Below are 25,640 nucleotides of genomic sequence, written 5' to 3' on the forward strand. Positions count from 1 at the left end.
GGCCACCACGGCCGGCCATGTGGCAGACAAATTCAACTCATGATTTGGCGTTTTCAAGAACATTTAAGGCTTACTATGAGGCTATCTGTAACATAACAGAAAACCAAACTCATACATTTACCGAATACAAGAACAATTAAAACTACACTGACTTAACAAAGCTCTGCCCTTAATATTAAACGAAAGTCTAAAACTAAAACTGGGTGAATAGCACACTAACATACTACATCAAATTAACACTGCAAGGAATGTTTAAAACAATCAGTTAAACTCAATTCCCTTTTGCATTTGATGAAATAATTAGACTCTGCTCTGCGGAAACAACACTTCAAAGCCTTAGAATTCTTAAGTTCAGTATAACACTCTCTTATTCAGAACCACGCTTAACTGATCTCCAGCAGATACAACATGCCACCATAATTTTCACAAATCTTCACAGACAGCAGAATATGAATCATACATAACTTAATGCTTCCAGTTACTCGATGAGAAGATGTTCAGCATGAGATGATGGACGCGCCACCGTTTCGCACGTAAACACATCGACTAATCAGCACCGTACACCCGGCACGTGGCAAAACGGCAAGGACGGCGAGGCCCCAGGCACAGTGGATAGAGACGAGGGCCTGCCTTCAAAACATGTTACCTCATTGAACGCCAACTGGAGAGAGCCCTTGGCCACACTCCAAGCTGGAAAAACAAAAGCGGAACTGTCAGAGATACAAGAGCAGATGAGTGTTGATATCAGCGCCGCAAGTGGTGCATAACTAGTACCAGTCGCCATGGCTTACTGTTGATAATCTAACAATACAAGATTCAAAAAAGAAAAGAAGTTAATAAATAAATAATGCTCTGATGTGGAGACTGTTTCTCGTTGCTTGACATGGCTGGTTATGCATTCACTGTCTGCAAGACTTGGCCCATCCTGTTGCTTGGCTAAGAGTTGAATGCTCTGTAATACAAAGATTTTGATGCATATTCTTGTTTCACCTGACAGCAGTGGTGGATACAGAAAAGCCTCAAGAAGGGGGTGCTAAAGATACCTTCAGCTACCTTTTCTTTTACCATAATAAAAAATAATCAAGTCACATGCAAAGTTTAAGGAAGTTTAAATAAAACTTATTATACACATATACAAGACAATGCCATATTATGATATAAAAAAGTTACATTGTGGTTCTTGCCCTTAAATGATGAATTGTATGGACCTATTCTTCCTGGCAAATTGTTTAATTACGTTGTCAATAGAACAATCACTGTGAGGGTGAGTGTTCAACAGACCTAAGCCATTAAGTTGATCCTCCCTTGTAATGTATCGAGATCACTAGAATGGCTACAAATTTTCTTATAGGTATGTGTTAGGTATCTATATGCCAGACAGAAATGTATAAAATACGATGATGTAGATGCATGTGCTATGTAGGAAAGTACAACTACTTCATAATTAAATTCAGTCGAGTCAACTGTCGGAAGAAACAAATGAATAGTGTATGGGCTGACTGGCATGGATGGCATTATGGGCAGCCCAACACCCTGAATGCCCCCCCCCCCCTTCCCCATGATTTGATTTGATTTTATTTTATTTTGACAGGGAAGCTAAAACAGCTTAGGTCTAACCCACCACTGTCCGCACCAAAACCAAGTTTATTGTGCGATATCGCTCCCTGTATATCTAGTAAAGCCAACCAATACCCTTCAATAGTGCAAGGAGTCCCTTTACCAGTTTTTTGGTAGACACAATTTCTTTAGGTCTAGTTGTACTGAAGATTCTGTATCTGTTGCTCTCCAGTGCCATGCAATCGAAGATTTGATATGATGCAGATTCTTCACCCTCATCACCGATCCTACATTTAGGGTCTTTTTCCATTATACCCATTGTGTGTAGGAGTTTTTTGAAATTCCCATGGCTGGTCATCAGTCCAGTCATGAGTTTGATCTCTTTCCTGTTCGATTCCAGGATTACAGAGCTTCTTTTAAAGCATTGCTTTGGCATCATTACCTTACCATGATTTTGTTTATGGGCCTTTGTCCAATATCCTATGTGCTCTTTCCTAAGCCAGTTCCATAGTTCTAGTTTAATCATAGCCTTGGTGATTGTCAGGACAGATTCCTGTCCAATATATGGAGTCACTGCCCACATCCTGGCCAATCTGTCAGCTTGTTCATTGCCACAGATCCCTGAGTGACCAGGGACCCACTCTACATTTACCCTATTGCTTCCTCCTAGCTCTGCCAGCGCCCTGTGGCATTCTACAACAATCTTATATCTTGTTGCAGGAGCTGCCAGTGATTTCAGTGCTGCCTGACTGTCTGAATAGATGTAGACACTGTGGTCCTTGTAGCACCTACGCGTATTCTCCTCCACACATGCCCTGATTGCAGTAATTTCAGCTTGGAATACTGAGGCCAGTTTTCCTAGAGATCTGATGCCCTCCAGTCACGGCTGATCCCCGTACACCCCTGCCCCAACACCTTGGTCTGCTTTCGACCGATCGGTGAACCAAACAGTGTCCCCCGTTTGGTGTTGAACTGTTTTTTTCCCACTGCTCCCTGCTTCCAATTATTATATTGTAAGGCTTGTTGAAGCAGTTGGGAGTTATTATATAGTTGGCCGGCATTTCCCCAGCCATTCCTATGTTTACCTCACTCACTACCTTAGTGTGTGATTCTGGATATCCCATTGAGATGCAGTTTTTACCAGTTTTAAGTCTGCTGGCTCCATTTTGACTCAAAGGTATAGTGGAGGTATGTCCAGCATGGCTTCCATCCCAGCAGTTGGTGTGCTGCTACTTCTGCCTGTTATGGCTAAGCAGGCCAGTCTCTGCACCTTAGCAAGCTCTTTAGCTGCAACCCGCTGTTACACCTTCTTCCACCACACTACGGCTCCATACGAAATCCTAGCTCTAACCACCATGGCGTATATCTAGTGCATACCTCTGTGGCTTAGGCCCCAGTTTTTACCAGAAGCCCTTCCGGTACTCACTACAGTACTTTTTGCCTTGGAGCAGATACTCTTAATGTGAGGGGTCCATGCTAGTTTCTCATCCAATGTTACCCCTAGATATTTCACTATTCCCTTCACATGTAGTTTCATCGAAGAGCTTTAGATTCCAACTTGAGTGTTGGATATACCTCTTTGTGAATGGCACCACAACAGTCTTCTTACGATTAACCCTTAGATCCTGTTTAATGCTCTAGTCTTGCACAATATCCAATCCTCCTTGTGCTATATTTCTAACTGTGTCAGTAAATTTGCCAAGTATTACTATGACAAGGTCATCTGCATATTCTTGGAAGAAGCATTGTCTGGAATTTAATTCCTCAATGAGTTCATTCAGCACTAGATTCCACAATAAAGGGGATGTAAGTCCTCCTTTTGGGCAACCTCTAGTGGTGTTAATTACCATCTTCTCATTCATCATGGTAGCCTCAACCTTCCTTCCACTAAGCATGGCTCTGGTCCACCTTTATATAGTGGTCCCTAGGTCATGCATCTCTTCTGGCCATACCATGGAATCGAAGGTCATGTTACTGAAGGCCCCCTCGATATCCAGGAAGATGCAGAGGGCTATTTCTTGGAAGTGAAATTCTTTCTCCACCATCCCAACAAGTTGATGGAGGGCTATCTCACATGTTTTACCTGATTGATATGCATGTTGGTTTGAATGTAGAGAGGCCCTAATTAGCCTCCTCTCCCCAATATGTACAATAACCAGTTGTTCCAATTTTTTGAGAATGGAGGAGGACAGACTGATTGGTCTCATATCCTTGGCCTTGGTATGATCAATTCTCTCTGGCTTTGGAATGAAGACAGCCTTCACTGCCCTCCAAGTGTTGGGAATGATTCCTACTGCTAGGTTAACCCTGAATAGCCTGCATGGACTCTTATGAGATTCTCTCCTGCCTGTTGCAGGAGAAGTGGAAAGGTACAAACTTGGACAGGTGACTTGAATGGTTGTAATGTTCCCACTGCCCATTGGATTTTATTGAAGTCTACACACTCCTCGGCCAATTCCTAGTTCTATCTTCAAGTGCCTGAGAACATCATGGAACTAAAGGTTATGTCAATTACTTCTTCCCTTCTGCAATTCCTGAATGTAGGTTCATTGCCCCTATTCAGGACCTCCAAATTGTTTGCTAAAAGAAATTCAAGAAGGTACTTTCCTCTACCTTTGGTGTCCTTGCTGCCCCACACTAGATTGTGGGCATTGGAATCACATCCCATCAGCAGTTGGTCACCTTGCTCATGGCAAGCTTCTACCAGTCTCCTCACCTCCAAAGGAGGAGGAGAGCTGTCTTCGTAAGGAAGGTATGCTGAGGCCAAAACGATTTCCCTCATGATACTTTCCTCACATGGCTGCAATCTAATGGTCACTAGGTCCCTGGAGCAGAAATCCAGCATTGGCATGAAAGAAATTCCATTTCTTACATAGATGCACGTTCTGGAGTTTCTTAGATTTCTAGCATAAATCATCTTACCTCCAGTGCCACCAAGGCCCAATACACCCTCTTTATATAAGTAGGGTTCTTGTATCAGGGCCCTGGGCAGCAGCTCAGGGCACCAGAGGCCCCTTTACTGTGCTGCTGATTAATCTGCAGCTCATCAAGTTTCCGTCTTGTTGCCATAATTGCCTTTGAGGTCTTTGATAACCCTGATGGTGACCTGCAAAACCATAAAATCAATTTCAGGTCTTGCTCTTGCATCACCTTCAGGGACTTCTCTCTGACCCCTACCACCAGGGTTCATCCTTCTGGTACCCATTGATACCTTTGTAGTCTTAAGAAGCTCCGCTACCGTCTTGACCAACAGCTTCGCATCTTCCCAGGGGGATATCATGGGCATATTCCACCGTGTGCAGCCCCTCACAGACAAAAATTAGGGCACCACAATCAAGATAGACCCTCCTGAAGATGGGTCCAGGACCAGGGTCTGCCTCCCCCCCCCCCCAATCTTTTCAAATAGGACCATCTGTACAAGTTCCTCTTGCTGTAAGGTGATGGCTACAAGTGGATAGCCTTCCTGAATAACTGCCATCTTAAAAACTGAGACTGCAGTGCAGTAGGTCTGTTTCCTTATTTCTTGCCTCAGTTTTTTCTGGGCTTGCTTCTGCAGGGAGGAGGGAGTCTTAGATTCCTCCCTTACCCTCTTGCTGCCTGTCTTCGACATTGTGGGGGTCTGCATATCCCTTCAACCTGAGACAGTTTTTTCTTGAGGGTCTTAGGTTCAATCCCCTTTAATTCCCTCCTCATGTCTTAAGGAAGCCATTCTTTCCCTTCCTTTTTTCTCTGTTCCTTGAGCAGTTTCCTCCTCTGGGTCCCATACAAGGCTTTAATCTAGATATGGTCCAACTTCTCGGTTACAGTTCCCACGTCTGGCTCAGGTCTAGACCCTGATTCAATAGTGTGAATGCCTTCCATCGGTACTGACCCCGATGTTTGGGTGTCTGAGGTCTGTTTGCCCCTCAGTTTGTTTTATTTTCTTTGGTCGTGTCCATATTGGTCCCATGAAATTTGGGGATATGTATGGTTCACACCACGAAAACCCCGCACGGTGTAAGGCTACTTACTCAGGGAGGTTGCCCAGTATCCCTGAGGCTCCATTTTTGACACATCCTCCCACATGCCACACACCCCTCTGCATGGATTGCATCACACCTTGGGTTGGGAAATGGAATTGGGTAAGGACTAGGAGGGGATAGGGAAGATGGGATGTTATGGAACATTCTTAGTCTGATCCATCAGCTGAAGCCTTCCCAGCTGTAGGTCCTCTACCTTTGGCATAGCCCTCAGCTTCACACAGATATGCAAGCATGGACAGTGCTTCGTCAAGGTGGTGTCCCCCCAGAGAGGACACCCCTCATATGTATCCACCACTGCCTGAAAGTGGTGTACTTCTACTTCAAACTGATAATGTAACCCATTTTCATAAATTCTGTAACTTGGCCAGTTTTTATACAGGGCACCTCATATATAGAATGCCCGGTTGTATGTAAGTCAAGACCTGATGGCTCTAAGCTTCCCAAGTTAAATAAGTCAATAAATAAATTATTAAGAAATAAAAATGCATGTTCTCAAAGAAATAATGTGGACTTCCCTATGATTTATTTTTCTTCTTATTTTGCACTTGACAGGTGATCTTAGATACCTCTCACTCAGTTCATGTATCACATTCATAACAATTATCATCATTCATTAAATGACTTTATAACTGACATCAAATTTGGCAGTTCTGTTGTTATCACTGATTGATGTGTATATGTTTTTCTTAACAGGACAGGATACAACCATGTTACATTAAAGATGAAGTAGTTTCACCAGCAAGTTTTGTGTCACCAGGGTGCGAAGCAAAATATGACTTTGAAGTGAGTATTGCATTATGTCACCTCCATTTCATTATGTTTATCACCAATTAATGTGCACATGTTTTTAATTCTAATTGAAACATAATCTCCTCCTGTTTATTTTTTCCATTTCATCTCATGTCTGGTTTTGATTCATGCTACTAGAATTCCCTATTCAGAGCCAATGTCTTCAGCTCAGAGTAGAACTTAATTATTAATTTGTTATATTCCAAGCTCTGCCTCTCTGTTCAGTTTTTGTTCTGTACAATTTCCACTAGTAGCACAGATGTTATTCACTGATTTTTTTTCATGCATGCACTATCATTCCATCTCTTCTTGTTTTGATTTCTATGTATCCCTTCCCTCAGTTGTCATTTTGTCAGTTCATTTAATTTTCAGCATCTTAGATGCTGTAATTCTCTTTTTTTCCCGTGTTTCCTTTGTTACAAACATAAGTTCTTAAAAATGTGTCTTTCTCAAATAAATGCCTGTGTTTGATAGTAGTTGACATCTTCCAACAAGGAGTACTCTCTTTCACAGTGCTAATCTGATTCCTGTATGCCTTGTGCATCTCCTGTAATATGTTAGTTGAATTTTGCTTCAAAGATTGTTATCAGTGCTAATCTGCTTCCTGTTTTCCCCGTGCATCTCCTGTGAAGCATTTCTTTGTTCAAAGGTTGTATAATTCCTTCACTTTGTGTACTGTGTGGTTCCCAGTTTTGATATTAAGTTTGCCACTAATTTCATATCCACTACTACTCAGGACAAATGTAAGGATGTAGAGGCTTATCTCACTAGGGGAAAGATAGATACTGCCTACAGGAAAATTAATGAGACCTTTGGAGAAAAGAGAGCCACTTGCATGAATATCAAGAGCTCAGATGGAAACCCAATTCTAAGCAAAGAAGGGAAAGCAGAAAGGTGAAGGAGTATATAGAGGGTCAACACAAGGGCGATGTACTTGAGGACAATATTATGGAAATGGAAGAGGATGTAGATGAAGATTAAATGGGAGATACGATACTGCGTGAAGAGTTCGACAGAGCACTGAAAGACCCGAGTCAAAACAGGGCCCCGGGAGTAGACAACATTCCATTAGAACTACTGATGGCCTTGGGAGAGCCAGTCCTGACAAAACTCTACCATCTGGTGAGCAAGATGTGTGAGACAGGAGAAATACCCTCAGACTTCAAGAAGAATATAATAACTCCAATCACAAAGAAAGCAGGTGTTGACAGATGTGAAAATTATCAAACTATTAGTTTAATAAGTCACATCTGCAAAATATTAACGTGAATTCTTTACAGATGAATGGAAAAACTGGTAGAAGCCGACCTCGGGGAAGATCAGTTTGGATTCCATAGAAATGTTGGAACACGTGAGGCAATACTGACCCTACAACTTACCTTAGAAGAAAGATTAAGGAAAGGCAAATCTACATTTCTAGCATTTGTAGACTAAAGGAAAGCTTTTGACAGTGTTGACTGGAATACTCTCTTTCAAATTCTAAAGGTGGCAGGGGTAAAATACAGGGAGCGAAAGGCTATTTACAATTTGTACAGAAACCAGATGGCAGTTATAAGAGTTGAGGGACATGAAAGGGAAGCAGTGGTTGGGAAGGAAGTGAGACCAGGTTGTAGCGTCTCGCCGATGTTATTCAATCTGTATATTGAGCAAGCAGTAAAGGAAACAAAAGAAAAATTCAGAGTAGGTATTAAAATCCATGGAGAAGAAATAAAAACTTTGAGGTTCACCGATGACATTGTAATTCTGTCAGAGACAGCAAAGGACTTGAAAGAGCAGTTGAACGGAATGGACAGTGTCATGAAAGGATGATATAAGATGAACATCAACAAAAGCAAAACGAGGGTAATGGAATGTTGCCCAATTGAGTCGGGTGATGCTGAGGGAATTAGATTAGGAAATGGTGTTTTGCTATTTGGGGAGCAAAATAACTGCTGATGGTCGAAGTAGAGAGGATATAAAATGTAGATTGGCAATGGAAAGGAAAGCGTTTCTGAAGATGAGAAATTTGTTAACATTGAGTATAGATTTAAATGTCAGGAAGTCATTTCTGAAAGTATTTGTATGGAGTGTAGCCATGTATGGATGTGAAACGTGGACGATAAATAGTCTGGACAAGAAGAGAATAGAAGCTTTCAAAATGTGGTGCTACAGAAGAATGCTGAAGATTAGATGGGTAGATCACATAAATAGTGAAGAGGTATTGAATGGAATTTGGGAGAAGAGGAGTTTGTGGCACAACTTGACAAGAAGACGGGACCGGTTGGTAGGACATGTTCTGAGGCCTCAGGGGATCACAAATTTAGCATTGGAGGGCAGCGTGGAGGGTAAAAATCGTAAAGGGAGACCAAGAGATGATTACACTAAGCAGATTCAGAAGGATGTAGGTTGCATTAGGTACTGGGAGATGAAGAAGCTTGCACAGGATAGAGTAGCATGGAGAGCTGCATCAAACCAGTCTCAGGACTTAAGACAACAGCAACAACAACTACTTAGTGCTTTTGTCTTTGTTTTACTGCAAATACGTAGTCTGTGCTTGATAGACTGCTCATTTCATTAAAGAATTATTGTAATTCTTAAAAGTGGTGTGATGAGCAAATCTTGTAATTAGATTTTCCTTCACCCTAAATTTTAATGGCACTCGTGGACATTTCTTTTACTTTCTGCATTGCTTTTCAATGTACTGGTAAACAGTAGAGGAGAAAGACTGCATCCATAGTCTTACACCATTTTAATTAGAACATTTCTCTCTTAATCTTCTATTCTCATTGTCCTCTCATGGTTCTTGAGCATTGCCCATCTTTCGCTACAGCTTATAGTAGTATTTCTGAGGATTTAAAACACCTTAGTGTTTTTCATTGTTGAACACAGAACTGATTATTTTTTGACACAATTGTCGAGTTTAGATAAGAACGGCTTCTTTCGTGTTTTAACATTTCATAAAGGCAAATTGATTGTCATCTAATAAATCTAATAGACCCTCAAGTTCCTTTTCCGTTATTTTGCATATTATTCTTGTGATGTTAATGAGAAAAGGAATATCTGAAGATAAGAAACCTAATAATAAATCTGTAAAACCACTGTGTCTAATGTTTGTTTTTGAACTCTCTAATCTAAACTAGTGGACGAATTCTCATGGTTTTCTGCAAGTAATTTGATCATATTTTGGGGCACCATTTAGTGCTTAGTTCATGAAAATCTGACCAAGGAAAAAAAATCATGATTTAAAGTTGTACTAAAATTTTCTTATCTGTCAGTCTGAGTACACTATTCTCCAAAACCACTAGATAGCTTTGCATGGAGTTTTCACTGGCAACTTCAGCATAGCTAGGGGCACCGTAGAGGCTATATGTCATCAGAATTGGATGATGGAAAATAAGCTATTCATTCATAATACAAAAATGTATGTATGTTTGTAATGTATGTATGTATGCATGCATGGTTGTATGTATGCATGGTTGTATGTATGTATGTATGTGTTTAACCAGTATTTGAGGACTAGAACACTTAGTGACTTGCAACAAACTTTATACATAATTTCAAACCTTTACAAAACTTTTTTTCAGTGACACATTCTACATAATGCTGGAAGAAAGAAAGCTTATTACTTACTAAGTTTTCCCTGTTCATTTTCACACATGAATGACGTTTTCATTTATTACTCCTTCACTTCAAACTGAATCCATGACACATTTTCCATAGTGTTGACATATACAACTGGATGTACCTGCAAAATTATATCGTTGTATGACACATAGTTCGGAATATATGGTGTCATAAACTTTGAGAACTAAACTGGAAGACTCTAAGAGATAGACATAAACTATCCTGAAAAAGTCTATTAACAAAGTTTCAAGAACTAGCTTTAAATGATTATTCTAGTGATATGCTACAAACCCTTATGTATTGTTTTCATAGGGATTGTGAGGATAAGATTAGAATCGTTACTGCACACACACAGGCATTCAAACCATCATTCTTCCCATGCTCCATGGGTGGATGGAACAGGAGGAAACCCTAATAGCTTGTACAATGGGACATACCCTCTACCATGCACCTCACAGTGGTTTGCAGAGTATAGATGTAGGTGTAGATGTAGATGTCAAGATATGTGAAAAGCTCTTCCATCATGAATGACGTTTTAATTTATTATTACTAACCTGCTGAACAGATTTTTATGAAATTTGCTAAGGAGGTAGCCTGAATCCTGAGGAAGAGCTTAGGGCACTTTAAAAAGTGTGCAGTACAAGATACTTACTGATTTAAAGAATATTGTGGGAGTTAGGAGAAAATATTTACTCTTTGTAAAAGCTATTTACTTTTTCATTTTGGAATTTTTCATATTTGTGAAAATGCTTTTCTTGGTTGATATGTGCTACATCATATGATTCAAATTAATGAATGTAATGCTTGTTCAGTCTTAGATGTGTTTAATCCTTGTTCCCATGCTGTGTGTTGCATAGTGAAAGCTATGCATTTTATACTGATGGAAAAAAATCTTAACACCAAGAAGGAGTTATATGACATAAACAAAAGTTGGTAGGCATGTTTCTACAGCTGAAAGATGACGTCTATTCAAATTTCACACCAGTCGCATAAGAGTGGCACTAGTGGTGCCACTATGAGGACGCAAATCAGATTTGCTTTAAATGCACACTGTAATGGTCATGAACATTAGTTACTTTCGAGATTGGATTTGATGAGTTGATGTCAGTGAAGAATGACTTTAAGGTGAAAAGACACCATTATCAGCACCTCACTGAATTTGGACAAAGTCATGTAATAGCACTATGAGAAGCTGGATGTTCCTTCTGCAGTATTGCAGAAAGAGTTAGCAGGGATGTAGTCATTATATTTGATTGCTGGCAGTGGTTGTCTCCAGAATGTACAGTAACAAGAAGACTGGGCTCTGGACGGCCTCATAGCACTACAGGGAGGTAAGATCATGATGTTAGGTATATGAAACTGGCGCTTCGTACTGCATCTGCAGCATCAGCTTGAGCAGTAGTTGACACCACAGTGACATAACTGTTAGAAATCAGTTACTACAAGGACAGCTCTGTGCCAAGTGCCTTGTAGTATGCATTTCACTGCCCCAAACCACCACTGATTGTGACTTCAGTGGTGTCAAGCACTAGCTCCTTGGAGGGCAGAGTGGAAGTCTGTTGTGTTTTCAGATGAAAGCTGGTTCTGCCTCAGTACCAGTTGTAGCGTCACCGCCATTTAGGATAGGGAAAGTTAGTTTTGTGCAATATTCTGAGCACAAGTTACAGCCAGGTGCGGGCCAGATTGCAGCGAGTTACGCATACCGACAGTTGCGAAGTAGAATAGAGGCCACAGGGCTGTCAGATTGCTAGAAGAGTATACGTAGCTGTTTTGCATGTCGTAAATCACAGGCAGAAGGGGCCCACTGCATAGAGTAATTAGGCATTGTATTTTCATATGTTGTACGTATCTTCAAATATAGCCTGCTGCGGACAGCAGTCCTTTTGAAGAGGGAGGAAGAGTGATGGTGATCCCTGTCCTCAGGTCACTGAAAAGGGGAGCGTTGGTGGTGAATTGGGGTGGACGCCTTACGGGTGCAGCACCTGCATGGGGGTGTGCTGTACTCAAGGCAGGAAGATGTGGTGGTGTTGAGTCACCAGTGGGCATTAAGGTTGGTATGGAATGTATGGGAAATGCAGAATGAAGTAAGGAGGTTTGAGGAAGTGTTCGAAGAGCTTAGGCAATGTGCAGAGGGCAAGGGAATGCTGAAGGAAGTTACAGGGGAGAATAAGAAATTGCATGAGGCTTATAAGATGCTATGGAAGCAGGTAGGACGGATGGAGGAAGCGGTGCCACAGTTAAGATGGAAACAAGGATGGCTGAATGCAGGGAGAAAAATTTTAAAGACAGTTTTTGGAACCGCAGACGAAAGCGATATGAAAGAACTGAACAACACGGTGGAAGCGGTGAGGCTACTTGCAGAGGAGAGTAGGGCAATGGAAGCTTGGCATGTAACTCAGATAGGGACATTGGAAGGGGAAGTCCTGAATAACACACAGTTGCTCCACATAACCTGGGAACCCTACAGGGGCATCTAGAAGTACTAGACAGCATGATGTTAACCAGACTTTTGCAAGGAGTAGCTGACAGTTTGTGAGATGTGCAGGGAGTAGTAACGTATCTGCAAGAACCGCTGCAGCACGCATTGCAAGGCCAAATAAGTACCAATTTGTTACCACCGGACCAATATTTATGTGGGTTCCGCAAGGCGCAGAAGGAACTACTGTCAGGGTTATATTTGATAATGAAGCCCAGCGAGCAAAATTTGCCGTTTTTCTACCATGTCACAACAGTAAGGGTAACAACCGACTGCTCACGAGTGTATATTTTGGTCCAATTCCTGGTTATGGGGAAGAACGCGAGGTTTCAGTGTTACACGGACCACCCATATCCAGTGATGTGGGGAGCATTGAGCAAGTTTGTGGAAGTGGAAACCAAAGAGGTATTGCTGATATCGGCAACTAGAAACCAGTATGCTGAGATGCAAGGGAGGAATTACGAATCTGCCATTGAGGGAAGGTAATGGTATGTCCAGCCAGGGTGGTAAGTACCAATCAGGACACATGCACAGTGCAGTTATTTTTAGCGAGGGGGAAAGGAATAGACTGTCCAAGGGACATCGTTGAGCCAAAATTGAGCTTGCAATGGCTCAGTATGCATTGGATCTTCTCCACCTACAAGAATTTGGTAGTAGTAGCAAGTTGTTTTGAGTGGAGAGTATTGGCAAAAGTGAAACATATAGAGCTTAAGGGAAATGGAATTTTAATCAATGGAATTGAGTGTAACACAATAGGACTAACCTTCCACCTGCCAGCATCAATTTCAGGAGTCACGCAACTGAACGTTGCGCAGCCACAGCTGTACTGGCCAGACGCCACTTTAGAGTTTTTCCCAAGGCAGAATCTGACCTTGTTGAATCAAACTCTGGAGCCGGGTCTGTTGAGATCTGTAAACCAGTTCATTTTAGAGCAAGAGGGGTTCATATCACCCGAACGGCTTGTGCAACATGTTGCTCAGTATAGGGAAAGGTAACGGCAAACAATGATAATTTTGAGCACCACTATACCAAGTGTCATTGCAGACTTAACTTTTTTATGTGTTGTTTTCTTTCTGATCAGGCGGAGAGCTAATTCCGAGAGGGAACCAAGGGTAGTCCAAGTCCCAGTGGATTGGATACCGAGGGTGTGAGACGAGTAGGTACGAGGTTGATCGAGTAGTGGTCGTCCAGTAAGGAATTTTTATGTTTTGTTTCAGGTCATGGTTTTAAGGGGCACTAGACCACATTTAAGTTTTCTAATAGTAAGGAAGTATGCCATAGGCACCAGCCCAAACAAGTTAAGAACTAGTTAAGGGTCAACCCGGGGACCGAGTTTTTCTGAAGAGAGGAATAATAGGGAAAGTTAGTTTTGTGCAATATCCTGAGCACAAGTTACAGCCAGGTGTGGGCTGGATTGCAGTGAGTTATGTATACCAACAGTTGTGAAGTAGAATAGAGGCCACAGGGTTGTCAAGTTGCTGAAAGAGTATACATAGCGGTTTTGCATGTCACAAACCACATGCAGAAGGGGCCCAATGGCCAAACTAGCATGTTATGAGTACGTGGCACAAAGCAGCACTTATGGCAAAACAGAGGCCCACAGCTGCGTATAAATAGGTGTGGGTTTCTATCGAGATTCATTCAATTGTGGCAGCTCTTGTGAATGGTGCGGCATGTTACACCACCAGCTACATGCAGCAGCAGATGGGGCACCAGCGTTCCAGTCCATGGCGTGTCACTGGTTCGACCCTCTGAGGCTGACACTGGGTTCGTAGCCAGCCAGTGGCGGGTCACTCCGTGGCTCACTACTGCGGGCACTCGTCCTTGCTTCCAGCACATGCAGGAGGCATCCCAAGGTGAGGGCCACAGATTCCGACTCCGGATCGCGGGCGCTTGTTGTCACTGTGATCTTAGCCATGCCCGTGAGAAGCACACAGTTGGCCACCTGCGGCTCACACAGAGCGGCTCACACAGAGCGGTGCTGAGTCGGCAGGGACACAGACCGCTGAGTCAACTGCCGGCATCCTGATGACACCGCAACTCCGCTGCCGTACAATGCCGACACACAGCAGTGTGTACACAGGTCACTGAGGCAGCCATTCTGTGCCAGGCTGTTTTGCAGACAGCGAAGTGGTGTCCTCAGTATTGTGGGACCCAGTGAAGCAGATCGAGAGGAACTGAGGCACAGCAGTTGGAAACAATAAATCACTTGGAAAGCTCGGACAAGTCTTAATACGGTGCCCTCTACCCCTTTCTGCTACATTTGGTCATCCGGATACATTTGGTTTCAGAAGTTCCCACTACACAGTGATGGTCATTGGTTGGTTAAAAGGAGGCTGAGTAAGGGCAACCTGACTGCAAATTTGTACATCAGTTTGGCGATTCGACCTGTTACGCTGCCATTCATGAACAGCATTCCAGGAGGAAATCTCCAAGATAACACTTGTCCACATAATGCTATTGTAACCCAACGTGCTCTACAGTGTGTCGACACATTGCATCAGCCAATTTGATCACCAGATCTGTATCTGATTGAGCACATATAAGACATCATTGGACGATAACTCCAGTATCAATCACAAACAGCATTGACTGATCAGAAGCAACAGACATGGAACTTTTATCGCACAAATTGACATACAGCACCTGTATATCACAATGTATGCACATTTGCATGCTTGCAATCCACATTCTGCCTATTACATCGGTTATCACTCTATGAGGAATGTTTGAAACGTTCTCGGAAGCACCACAAGAGGTCAGCACCATCGCAATGAGTTTTTCATGTGATATTCATTGGGCTGTTGTTTATAAACATGTGCCATATCAGTGCTCTTGGAAGAGATCTGTGGCAGTGGCGTGGCTCTGTTGCTGTTCCCATGTAGTGATTTGTGAAGATGGAAAAAAATCAAGATTCGAGCAGTGATTAAGTACCTCATAAAGAAAGGTATGAAAGCAAAGGACGTTCATGCCAATTTCCAGAATACACTGGGGGACTCTGCTCCTTCATATTCAACTGTTGCCAAGTGGACAAATGAATTTAAATTTGGTCAGGAGAACTTAGATGATGATCCGCGCAGTGGTCGGCCAAGATGTGTCACTACTCCATACATCGTTGGAAAAGTGCATAAAATGGTCATGGAGAATCACCAATTGAAAGTGCATGAAATTGCTCACGCTTGTCAGATGTCATCTGAAAGGGTATATCACATGTTAACTGAAGAATTAGAAATGAAAAAATTATCTGCAAGATGGTTGCCACGACTCTTGATGCGCACCCACACACATGTGCCGTTGCCATGTCAAAATCACGTGACCTATGGTATGAATTGTTGCCGCACCTGCCTTATTCACCAGATATGTCCCTGTTAGACTTACAACTCTTCCAAAACGGAAAATATTTCTTGGTGGACCAAGATCCACTTCAAACAAAGAGGTGACAGCCGGAACTGACAACTATTTTGCAGGCCTGGAGGACACTAATTTTCAAATGGAATCAAGACACTGGAACATTGTTGGAGCAAATGCATTACTTTACAAGAAGACTACACTGAAAAATAAAAAAAAAGTTTCAGTGATGTAAGTACTTTTTTTCTATTCCATTCCAAAAACTTTTCAAACCACCCTCATATCAGCATTTCACATCTGCAAAGGCTTTTCACTCTTACATTAACATCTGATGTTGCAATGTTAATCACTTAAATATTTTACCTAGATAAATGTGTTTCTCCAATTTCATTATCCTACATGAATTATTTTTCGGTATTGCAATTTTTTTTGTCAGTGTATAATGTGTAGCTGCCCATTAATTTGTAATGTGGACCTCCTGCTATCTCACATTCAGGTAGACCTAGTAATAGCAATTTCAAAGTAATCACAAATTCAGATCCAGACACTTAGCTTAATATATAAACATCCTCCGTGGTAAATGAAATAGTACAGAAAGACCCTACTAAAATTGTAAATTTTAAGTATCCCTTAAATGAGAACAGAAGAAAATTTTCAATTCATTTTTACATGAGAAATTTACCAAATGGAGTAAAACTAAATTGTAAATTGCTTGCATATTTGAAACCTCATTACAAAGTTTTTTTGTTTTCGTTGTAAACTTTTTGGGTCTCCTTCAAACAAGCTGTCAAGTGATAGAGTTCATTTTGGAAATGGGCTTCAAGAGTACCAACAATCATTTAAGCACAGAACCTGTACAAAACATGGATAGAAGTGAGATTTTTTGAAACAAAAAAGTGGCATTGACCAAACTGACTTTGAACTACTGGAAAAAGAGAAGGAACATTTGCATCAGGTTCTAAAATGAATTATACTCGCCATCAGGCACCTAACTCTACATGATATGGCCTTAAGGAGAGCTAGGAAAAAGTTCTATCATGAAATGTAATGGTAAGTTTCTTGGTTTGATCGAAATGATAGCAGAATCTGACTTCATTTTGGAGCATTTTGGAGAGAGATTTAAGGCGGGTAAAAACTTTGGAAATGCATGACCATTTTCTTGGGAAAAACATTCAAAATGAGCTCATAAATTTGCTTGCCAACAAACTAAAAAACAGCATTGTTAATTTTGTAAAAGAAAGTGAATATTTTTTGTTATACTGGATTGTACTCCTGATACAAGCCATAATGAACAAATAACATTGGTTGTTAGGCTTGTAAATTTATCAGAAGACACAGTGACTGTAGCAGAACATTTCCTCCACTTTCTGAACATCACTTCAACAGCAGGAGAAAGTTGGACTGAAACGATTTTCTCAAAACTAGATCAACTAGGACTCAATATTCACGACTGCAGAGGCCAAAGCTACAATAATCACACAAAGATGAAAGGTTATTTATGTGATCCAAGTACATTTAATTTGCCATGTACCAGCCACAGTCTTAACCTTGTGTTATCAGATGTGACAAAACCTACAGCACAAGCATTCACATTTTTTGGTATAATTCAAAGAATATATGTTGTTTTTCAGTTCATCCATTCAGAAATGGAATATCTTATTAAATAGGATACCATCTTCAAATGTGAAGAATCTTTCAGATACTAGATGGGCTATTAGGGTGGAGAGTGCCAAAGCTATAAGATAACACTCAAGAGAAGTCAGAGATGCCCTTCTTGAGGTGGGCAACAACACTGTTGAATTGAAAACAAAGAGCGAAGCACACTAGCTTGCTGTGAACAAATTAGAAAGCTTTGAGTTTGTTCTAGGTGTTATCATATGGTGTGACTTTCTCTTTGCCATTTATGCAGCAGAAAACACGGACATGAAAGTAGCAACTAAATACCTCAAAAGTCTAGGGAAGTTTATTGAGGATTACTGTGATGAAGGTTTAATTCATGTGGAGATAACAGCAAAAGAGATAGCTGAAAATTTACAGATTGAACCAAAATGTGGAGAAAAGAGAATTGGCAAGAAGGTGAAGCAATTTGATTATGAAGGTGATGAAATGGTTTGCAGAGCTCAACGTTCAGAGGAGAAATACAAAGTTGATTTTTTTCTACCCTGTTGTTCAAACAGTGTTAAAGAGTTTCAAAGAAAGGTTAGGCCAACTGGCTAAGTATTCCAAAATAATTGGCTTTTTGTTTTCTCCAGAAAGTTTAAATACATACAGGATGAAGAACTGAAAGTTCTATGTAAAAACCTTAAGAACGAGCTAAGTGTAAACATAAATGATGAATGTTCAAAAGATGTTGCCTCACACCATTTGACAGAAATGAAAGTGTTCAGAGAATGATGCCGAAGGAAGTGAAAACTTCTATGATAATATTAAAATACTTGAATGACATTAATTTCTCAGCATTTACATTGCCCACTGAATATTGCTATCTGTTCCAATGACTGTCACATCCACTGAAAGAATCTTTTCACATTTAAAGCTTATCAAGGATTATTTCAGAAGCAGCATCTTGCAAGAACACCTGCCTTCTATTGCCATGCTGTCAGTGGAACACAACACAATTTCAAAATTGAATTTTGAAGATATTGTAGATGAATTTGCTCATTGAAAAGCAGGGAAAAGATGTTTCATGTAAAGTGTGTAAAGCAGAAACCCCTTAGTGTTTATGACCTACAACTCATTTAATTTCTTGTAAATACATAACACAGTCAAGTGGTGAAAACATTTATTTGTATATCCCGAACAACACTTGTTAATCTTAATTGATTTTGAATTTCATTAAATTGGAAGGATTCCCATAGCTAAGTTAGTTTTTATTATTAATATTTTAGTAATTACCATACCTATTAAGATTCCTTCTCTGATTAATTATTTTCCTATCACAACAGTAGGTCTGCTGTAGTAACAGTCTTTTGATATATTGGAAGTATGTCAATGATGAAACTTAGAATTCTTTTAAAAGTGTGTTAGGTGTATAACTTGTGTTGTAGAAGTGGCGAGGAGGAGGAGGGATGTCAGAGAGCCCCACACAGATTCGCTTATGGCCCCATGCCTGTTGAGGCCAGCCCTGCACATCTCTTCCTTCCTCCTCTCTCTCTGCCCACCTCCTGTCCATTGCCTTCCCTCCCTCTGTCTAGCCTATCCAGCTCCTCCTCCCCATTCTCTTTGTCTCCATATCTCCCTGCTCCCCTTCCTCTATCTATCCCCTCCTCACCACATCTTGCTATTCATCTTCTCCTCCCCACCTTTCCCTATTCATCTTTTCCTCCCCACCTCTTCCTATCCATCTCCTCTTGCCCCCACTCCCTATCTTGTCCTCCTCCAACTATCTCTCTCTCTTTCCTTCCCATATCTCTTTGTCCTTATTCTCCTGCACTTCCTCTCCCTACCCATCCAATTCTAATCCCTCCCTCTGTCCATCTCATCCTCTATTTATCCCAACCTCCCATTAGCTGCATCCATCTACACATGTAGTCCTGCAAAATAGGTTGATGAAGCCAGCTGATACTACTGTTACAATACATCTGTAATGCAGGAAAGCCTACATTTCAGGGGCTTAAATTTTTTTTTCACCCCTGAAGTATAAGCTGGCACTTAAGACAGATTTATATAGCAGTCCAATAGTAATCCAGCACAACATGCCTGATGTGGAGGGCTGCCTATATGCTGGGGCCTAGAAAAAAGCCCCCCCCCCTCATAATCCCCTTCCCTACCTCAACATGCAGGCTGCCCTGTAAAGCAGGTTGATAAGGCTGGCTGGAACTGTTTTCGCACAACGTATGTGTTACACGGGGCAGACTATATGGCAGGGACTGAAAAAAGAAAAATATAGTTTTTCCCTGCACCTCCATTCCTAGTAGAGCTATGAGATTATAAACTCCCCAGTGCTGATATTCGTGAAGCTTGCTGTTAGTGTGATAAATTTGGATGAAATCAGTCAAGGGGTTTGGGAGGAGATCCCAGACATTCAAACATACATACAGTGTGCTTTTTATATTTATCAGATAAGTCCCATAAGATTTCACACACACATTTTTTTATATTTATATTTTTCCCCAAGGCTTTGCCCACATACTTGTTAAAGACATACATTTCACACATCTCTCCGATGTCCACTCTATGCCTCTCTCTTCCTGCCACCACTCTGCCCATCTCATACTGTCCCTTTCTCTAGCTCCTTGTTCCCCCATCTCTTTGCAATGCATTTCTCCTCCCGCTGTCCATTTCCTCCTCACCTCCCGATCTGACCCATCTCCTCCACATCTCCTTGTCAGCTCATATCCTTTTTTACCCTCTCTTCCCATCTCTTCTTCCACCCTCTCTTGGCCCATCCCCTCTTGCCCCCTCTCCCTGCCCCCTTCTTTCTCCCCCCTCTCTGTCCATCCACTCCTGCCCCTCTGTCAGTTCCCTGCCCTTCTCTCTCTGTCTGTCCCTTCTGTCCCCCTCTCTCCCTATCCATATATTCCTGCCCCTTCTCTCTGTCCATCCCCTCTTCCATCCATCTCACCAGCCTCACTATTTTTGTTTCACGTGTAGGGTGCCATGAAAACCAGATGAAAGAGACAGACCCATGCTGTTCCTACCAAAACACCCATGTTCTGTTGGGCAGCCCACATGTCAGGCCCTGACAAACCTTTTTGTGTCCCTAACAGATAGGCTTTCCTACAAAGCAGGGGGATAAGATGGGCTGATAGTATTCCAACACAACAAGCCTATCATGCATTGCAGCCTATATGCCAGGGGCTGTAAAAAGCATGTTAGGTGATATCTCCATACCTGTTGGAGCTAGGAGATTATAACCCCACAATGCTGATATTCCTGAAACTTTGTGTTTGTGTGCCAGATTTGTCTGAAATAGATCTATGGTTTATAATAGCATTTTCCCTGTGGCTTCACATGCATACATGTATCTCACTTACAATGCATACATCTCTTGGTCCATCTCCTTCTCCTTTCTCTCTCTGCTCGTCACCTCCTCACTTTCCTATCTGTCCATCTCATCCTCCCACCTCTCAAGCCATCTTCTCTTCCATCCCCTCTTTCTGTCAATCTCCTTCCCTCCCTCCCTATGCCCATCTCACCCGCCTCTCTCTTTTTCCACCTCTTCCTCCCCCTCTCCTACCACCTCTTGTCTCCATCTTCCCATCTACCCATCTCAATGTTCCCCTAGCATGCCCATCCACATATGTAGTCCCTGAAAAAGTGATTTATAAATCACGTTGGTACTGGTGTCAAAACATGTGTCTTCTGCAGCACATCCTCTATGCCAGGGGCTTGGAACACCACTTTTCCATGCCATGTAGGCTGCCATGCTAAGCAGGCCAATGAAGCAGACTGACATTACTCCAACACAACACAACTGCTGTGCTGGGCAGTTTACGTGTCTGGACTGGAAAACAATTTCTTGCCCCTGATGTGTTGGATGCCTTGCAAAGTAGATCCATAAGACAGATTAATACTACATGGTAGGGGCTTGCAAAATATGCATTTCTGTATCTCTCTAAATATTAGAATTAGACCATTATAAACCACCAGAACTCCATTGCAGAGTGCAAATTTCATTCTGGAAACATCCTCCAAGCTGTGGCAAAGCCATGTCTCCAAAATATCCTTTCTTCCAGGAGTCCTAATTCTGCAGATTTCACAAGAGAGCTTCTGTGAGGTTTGGAAGGTAGGAGAGAGGTGCAGGTGGAAGTAAAGCTGTGAGGATGGGTTGTGAGCCATGCTCGGGTAGCTCAGTTGGTAGAGCTCTTGCCACAAGAGGCAAAGGTCTCAAGTTTGTCTTGATCCAGCACACAATTTTAATCTGCCAAGAAGGTTCATTATAAACCTCCCTATGTTGGTCCTCTTGGGACAAGGAGTTTGTTTGCCAATTTGGTCCACTTTGTTCCTGGGGAATGGGAGGAATTCCTGGATCAACCGAGGGTTGGAACTTAAATAGTGGCAACTATTTATTCACAACCAATACAAAAGAGTTACAGGTTTGCACATGTTACTGTCCTTCAAAGTAGTCACCAGCATTGTGTAGAATCCGTTGCCAGTGATGTGGAAGGCATAGTATACTGTTAGCAGAGCCTGTTGTGTTGAGGTGCGAATGGAGTGGTCTGCTGCCTGTTGAATCTCTGGAACAATTCTGAAGCGAATGCCACAAAGTGGTTCCTTCATCTTCAGAATCAAATAAAAGTCACAAGGACTTAAGTTGTATTACTGTTCATTTTTGGAGCATCACCTGTGACCAGCTTTGCAAAAGAAGCGGCTACACTTTCTGAGCAACCCACCCATCATTTTGCATGACAATGTGTGGGCGCATACTGCACAAGCTGTGGCTGCTCTGTTCGGTCGATGGGACTGGGAAGTACTGTACCATCCACCATACTCCCCAGACTAAAGTCCTTGTGACTTTGATTTGATTCCAAAGATGAAGGATCCACTTCATGGCATTCACTTCAGAACTGTTCCAGAGATTCAACTGGCAGTAGACCGCTCCATTTGCACCATCGACAGAACAGACTCTGCTAATGGTATACTACGCCTTCCATATCACTGGCAATGGGTTCTACACAATGCTGTGACTACTTTGAAGTACAGTAACAGGTGCAAACATGTGACTCTTTTGTATCAATTGTGAATAAATAGTTGCGACTATTTAAGTTCCAACCCTCATACATATTCCCAGCTGTATTCATATTAAGATAGAGAGTAAATTAGATTCTTAACATCAAGACGTAAGGCAACAAAGATTGATGTGGCTGAATGCTTCACACTTTTATGTGAGACACAAAGACTCTCCATGACTTGCAGTTCACAGACTGAGTATATATATATGTTTATCATTGATGTTCAGTGTAATTAATATACATATAACTTTTTTTTTTTTTTTTTTTTTTTTGAAACAACAGGCCATTAAATGAGTTTTCTTTTTACTCAGTGCCTAGACAGGGGCATTCAATTACTCTCAACTAGCAACAGTGGTTTAAAGATTTGTTTTATCCTTCCAGAATAATCCTCTACCTCAACCAAGCACGTGTCCTTGTGCAATAAAGCGCATTTGCCCATATGAAGTTTGTAATGAACTCGGGATCTGCAGCACCTGGTGAGTAAATGAAATTTTTGAAAGCTCTGATTTTACAATAGGTAGTGGCTCACCAGTTTTGCATTTTTTTAAAAATTAAGTTCTTCAGTTTATTCTTCTTTAACATTGATTTATTTGCTGTTAATTACAAAACACTGCTTTTGGTCACAGAAGTAAACATCATAACTGAGTCACAACCTCCAGCTCATAACACATGAAAAAACTCACAAAGATTTGTATTTGCTTAAATTTCTATTGGGAATTATCAAGTTTTTAGCTCAACAGATTAAAAGAAAAGAGTGTTTTTTTTTTCACTGCATTATAATACACTCCTGGAAATGGAAAAAAGAACACATTGACACCGGTGTGTCAGACCCACCATACTTGCTCCGGACACTGCGAGAGGGCTGTACAAGCAATGATCACACGCACGGCACAGCGGACACACCAGGAACCGCGGTGTTGGCTGTCGAATGGCGCTAGCTGCGCAGCATTTGTGCACCGCCGCCGTCAGTGTCAGCCAGTTTGCCGTGGCATACGGAGCTCCATCGCAGTCTTCAACACTGGTAGCATGCCGCGACAGCGTGGACGTGAACCGTATGTGCAGCTGACGGACTTTGAGCGAGGGCGTATAGTGGGCATGCGGGAGGCCGGGTGGACGTACCGCCGAATTGCTCAACACGTGGGGCGTGAGGTCTCCACAGTACATCGATGTTGTCGCCAGTGGTCGGCGGAAGGTGCACGTGCCCGTCGACCTGGGACCGGACCGCAGCGACGTACGGATGCACGCCAAGACTGTAGGATCCTACGCAGTGCCGTAGGGGACTGCACCGCCACTTCCCAGCAAATTAGGGACACTGTTGCTCCTGGGGCATCGGCGAGGACCATTCGCAACCGTCTCCATGAAGCTGGGCTACGGTCCCGCACACCGTTAGGCCGTCTTCCATTCACGCCCCAACACCGTGCAGCCCGCCTCCAGTGGTGTCGCGACGGGCGTGAATGGAGGGACGAATGGAGACGTGTCGTCTTCAGCGATGAGAGTCGCTTCTGCCTTGGTGCCAGTGATGGTCGTATGCATGTTTGGCGCCGTGCAGGTGAGCGCCACAATCAGGACTGCATACGACTGAGGCACACAGGGTCAACACCCGGCATCATGGTGTGGGGAGCGATCTCCTACACTGGCCGTACACCACTGGTGATCGTCAAGGGGCCACTGAATATTGCACGGTACATCCAAACCGTCATCGAACCCATCGTTCTACCATTCCTAGACCGGCAAGGGAACTTGCTGTTCCAACAGGACAATGCACGTCCGCATGTATCCCGTGCCACCCAACGTGCTCTAGAAGGTGTAAGTCAACTACCCTGGCCAGCAAGATCTCCGGATCTGTCCCCCATTGAGCATGTTTGGGACTGGATGAAGCGTCGTCTCACGCGGTCTGCACGTCCAGCACGAACGCTGGTCCAACTGAGGCGCCAGGTGGAAATGGCATGGCAAGCCGTTCCACAGGACTACATCCAGTATCTCTACGATCGTGTCCATGGGAGAATAGCAGCCTGCGTTGCTGCGAAAGGTGGATATACACTGTACTAGTGTCGACATTGTGCATGCTCTGTTGCCTGTGTCTATGTGCCTGTGGTTCTGTCAGTGTGATCATGTGATGTATCTGACCCCAGGAATGTGTCAATAAAGTTTCCCCTTCCTGGGACAATGAATTCACGGTGTTCTTATTTCAATTTCCAGGAGTGTACATTGCACCAGCCAAAATGCAGTTCCCCCCTGTGAATGCTGTTCTTGAACATTGGATAAATTGGTTGACATTTATAAATAGCTGGAAATCACCCTGACTAGTGTCAAATGATTGGCAGCTGCTGCAAATCGGTGTGTTGGAAGAGCTCTTCAGATTCATGTATCTGTGATACCTGTAGCAGAGGTACATCAAGTACTATCATCTCCCCTAGTTTCTACCTCCTCTGCAGACAGTACAGACTCTGTCGTTACTTGTCCACTTGACTGCAAGTGGCATGCCAGTGTTAGATCTAGGCAATCTAGATCTAGATATAGATCTAGATCTAGATCTGGTGTGGTCCAGAGAGGACTCAGGGTGTTGTACCAATCCCTCTAACCGACAAGTTAGGAAGGTTGAGATGACCAGCCTTGCACACGGAGTTTCAACAAAGTTCACAATTTTCAGCATTGTCACCAGAACTGATCATGGACCTTTGTTTCTGAGTCGAGTTGAAGGGCTGAACTAGAGGCTTTGAAAGTTCTGTGACAAGGTAGGCTATGACTTCCTGGACTTGAGCCATAGTGATGAGAAATGTAGGGTCCCCTTAAATGGATCAAATGTGCACTACACACAGATGCTGTTACTCAGGTAGTTGTCTGTGTGTGAGATGCACACAAGGGTGTTTTGGATTAAGTGACACTCTATGCAATCCAAATAGCAATAGCTGTAGGAAAACCAGAGATATCAGTGTAAGATCGAAAGAAATGCTTCCAACAGTTGAGAATATTAAAATCCTGGTGGTAAACTGCCAAAGCATTGACAACAAAGTGTCAGAGTTTGAAGTGCTCATGAAAAGCAGTGACAATCACAATACTAGGTACAGGAAGCTGGCTGAAACCTGAAATTAATAGCCATGTGATTTTTGGGGAAAATTTAAGTGGGTGTGGAGTTGGTATATTTGTCACAGTAGACAAGAAACTCAAAGA

General features: G+C 42.4%; 1 protein-coding gene across 3 annotated transcripts in view; it reads left to right on the forward strand.

Annotated features, from left to right (window-relative positions):
• The window catches only part of LOC126106826 (uncharacterized), a 191,976-nt gene that overhangs the window by 59,380 nt on the left and 106,956 nt on the right, over positions 1-25,640 (forward strand). For all 3 annotated transcript variants that reach the window (XM_049913220.1, XM_049913221.1, XM_049913222.1), the window contains exons 3-4: positions 6,273-6,362; positions 22,851-22,945. In XM_049913220.1, coding sequence (XP_049769177.1) covers positions 6,273-6,362; positions 22,851-22,945 — 185 coding nt within the window. The remainder of the gene's footprint in view (positions 1-6,272; positions 6,363-22,850; positions 22,946-25,640) is intronic.

Source organism: Schistocerca cancellata, chromosome 10, assembly GCF_023864275.1.
Source record: "Schistocerca cancellata isolate TAMUIC-IGC-003103 chromosome 10, iqSchCanc2.1, whole genome shotgun sequence".
Lineage (NCBI taxonomy): Eukaryota > Metazoa > Arthropoda > Insecta > Orthoptera > Acrididae > Schistocerca > Schistocerca cancellata.